At 50.8% G+C, this 1,605-nt stretch overlaps 1 protein-coding gene across 1 annotated transcript in view; it reads left to right on the forward strand.

The window, feature by feature from the left end:
* The first annotated feature begins 1,220 nt into the window (after positions 1–1,220).
* The window catches only part of LOC104293607 (organic solute transporter subunit alpha-like), a 10,459-nt gene continuing 10,074 nt past the window's right edge, over positions 1,221–1,605 (forward strand). Inside the window, exon 1 of the mRNA XM_009893121.1 lies at positions 1,221–1,428. Coding sequence (XP_009891423.1) covers positions 1,221–1,428 — 208 coding nt within the window. The remainder of the gene's footprint in view (positions 1,429–1,605) is intronic.

A 1,605-nucleotide genomic window follows, 5' to 3' on the forward strand; every position in this document is an offset into this window, starting at 1 on the left:
GTTGTCCCTGCTCAGGAAGAACTTTCAAAGGCCTTGGGCCATCTTTCCATCTCAGCAAATCCTAACTTGAGCTTTCGGTCACATTTTGGAATATGTGATCACCTTCAAATAGTTTGATAAAAAAACAAGCAAACTGGGGAGAAAATGTGTGGTGAATTAAGGCTATTTTCCCATCTACTAGCAACTGTTTCTTCAGGATGAGTAAAAGGACTTCCAAATAGAAAATGAGCTGGAACAATGTTTCAAGGATTTTGCCTGTATCTTTCTACAGCTGGGCAGCAGATGTGCTGGATGCAGGATGCTCTGGGCAGCCTGTGAAGACTGGGCAGATATCACATTTTAACAGCCAGTTACTGCTGCATCCCTCCCGGTGAAAACTGTAAAGCTCTCCTCTTCACCTTTCAATGCAGTGAAAACAATGACAGCAATACCGATGAGGACTCAGAATAAATGGCTTTGGTCTGCAACCAAGCCCTTCTGACAGTTAACAGACCAGGCTGTCAGTAGCTTCACCTGCCTTGCTCCCAAACCCTGCTGCGCTGGGAGGGATCTGCCTTTCCTCAACCGAGTACCTGCTGGTGTTAGCCACTGAGCAGTTCAGTTCTCTGCATCCTTGTGTTCCTGCTTGCAGCATTTCAGTGCCTAGTCTGTCCTTCCCATAAAGCCTTTGGGAATCCTGTGAAAACTACACAATGGTAGGTTTTACCACAAGGGCCCGTGCTGCCTACAAATGTTCCACAATCCCTAAATTCCCACCTCCCCTCAATTTGTTCAGGTTCCTTGAATACCACCTTGATGAAGGGAGGCCACCATATGTATTTTAGCTGTTTTGTGTCTTTCCTTCTGTATCCACTAATTGCTGGCATTCCTTTGCATTTTCTCCCATGCTGCCTCCTCAGCTGTCATTTCTGAGGACTATCCACTGTGGGCCTGAGATCTTTTTCATGAGTGGCAATAGCTCATCATTGCATAAGTCGTTAGGGCTGTCCTCTCCCTCCCTGAACATTACTTTGTGTTTATTGATACAGCGTGTCACCTGCTGTTTTGTCACTCAGTGCTGTAACCATCCCTCTGCTGCTTCTTGCAGCCAGCTTTCAGTCTGACTACCCAGAACAACTCGGTGGGTCACTAAACTCCATCATTTCATCACTCATTCGCTTTTCCTGGAAGCAGCCTGAAAAGGCTCAGGGTCCAGAAAGGATCCTTCCAGCAGGTGAACCATGTGGGAAAGTGGAGAATCCCTCGGTGTGTTCCTGCCCTCGATGTGCTCTCCTTCAGCCAGTGCAGAAGATGGTGCAGTTCTTCACCTCATTGCAGCCAAGATTAGCAAGAAGTCTTCGGTGACGGGCGCCATGGAAAGCCCTCTGAACGTCTGCTACATTGACCAAGCAACTCTCTGCCTCCACAGGGCTGCTCTGACGGGCTGGGGTGAAGGCAGACCTGGCACCGGGGAATCCAGCCCGCTCCTCGGCTGACGCCCCATCCCTCCTCGGCCGGCAGCCCGGGCTCCTGTGCGAGACCCGGCTCCAGCTGCCCCGACACCCTGGGCCTGCGAAGGAGGGGGCCGGGGACGAGAACTCGCTGGCCGCTGCAAGAGCCCCTCCA

This window comes from Charadrius vociferus, unplaced genomic scaffold (genome assembly GCF_000708025.1).
Source record: "Charadrius vociferus isolate BGI_N301 unplaced genomic scaffold, ASM70802v2 scaffold169, whole genome shotgun sequence".
Taxonomy (NCBI): Eukaryota; Metazoa; Chordata; class Aves; order Charadriiformes; family Charadriidae; genus Charadrius; species Charadrius vociferus.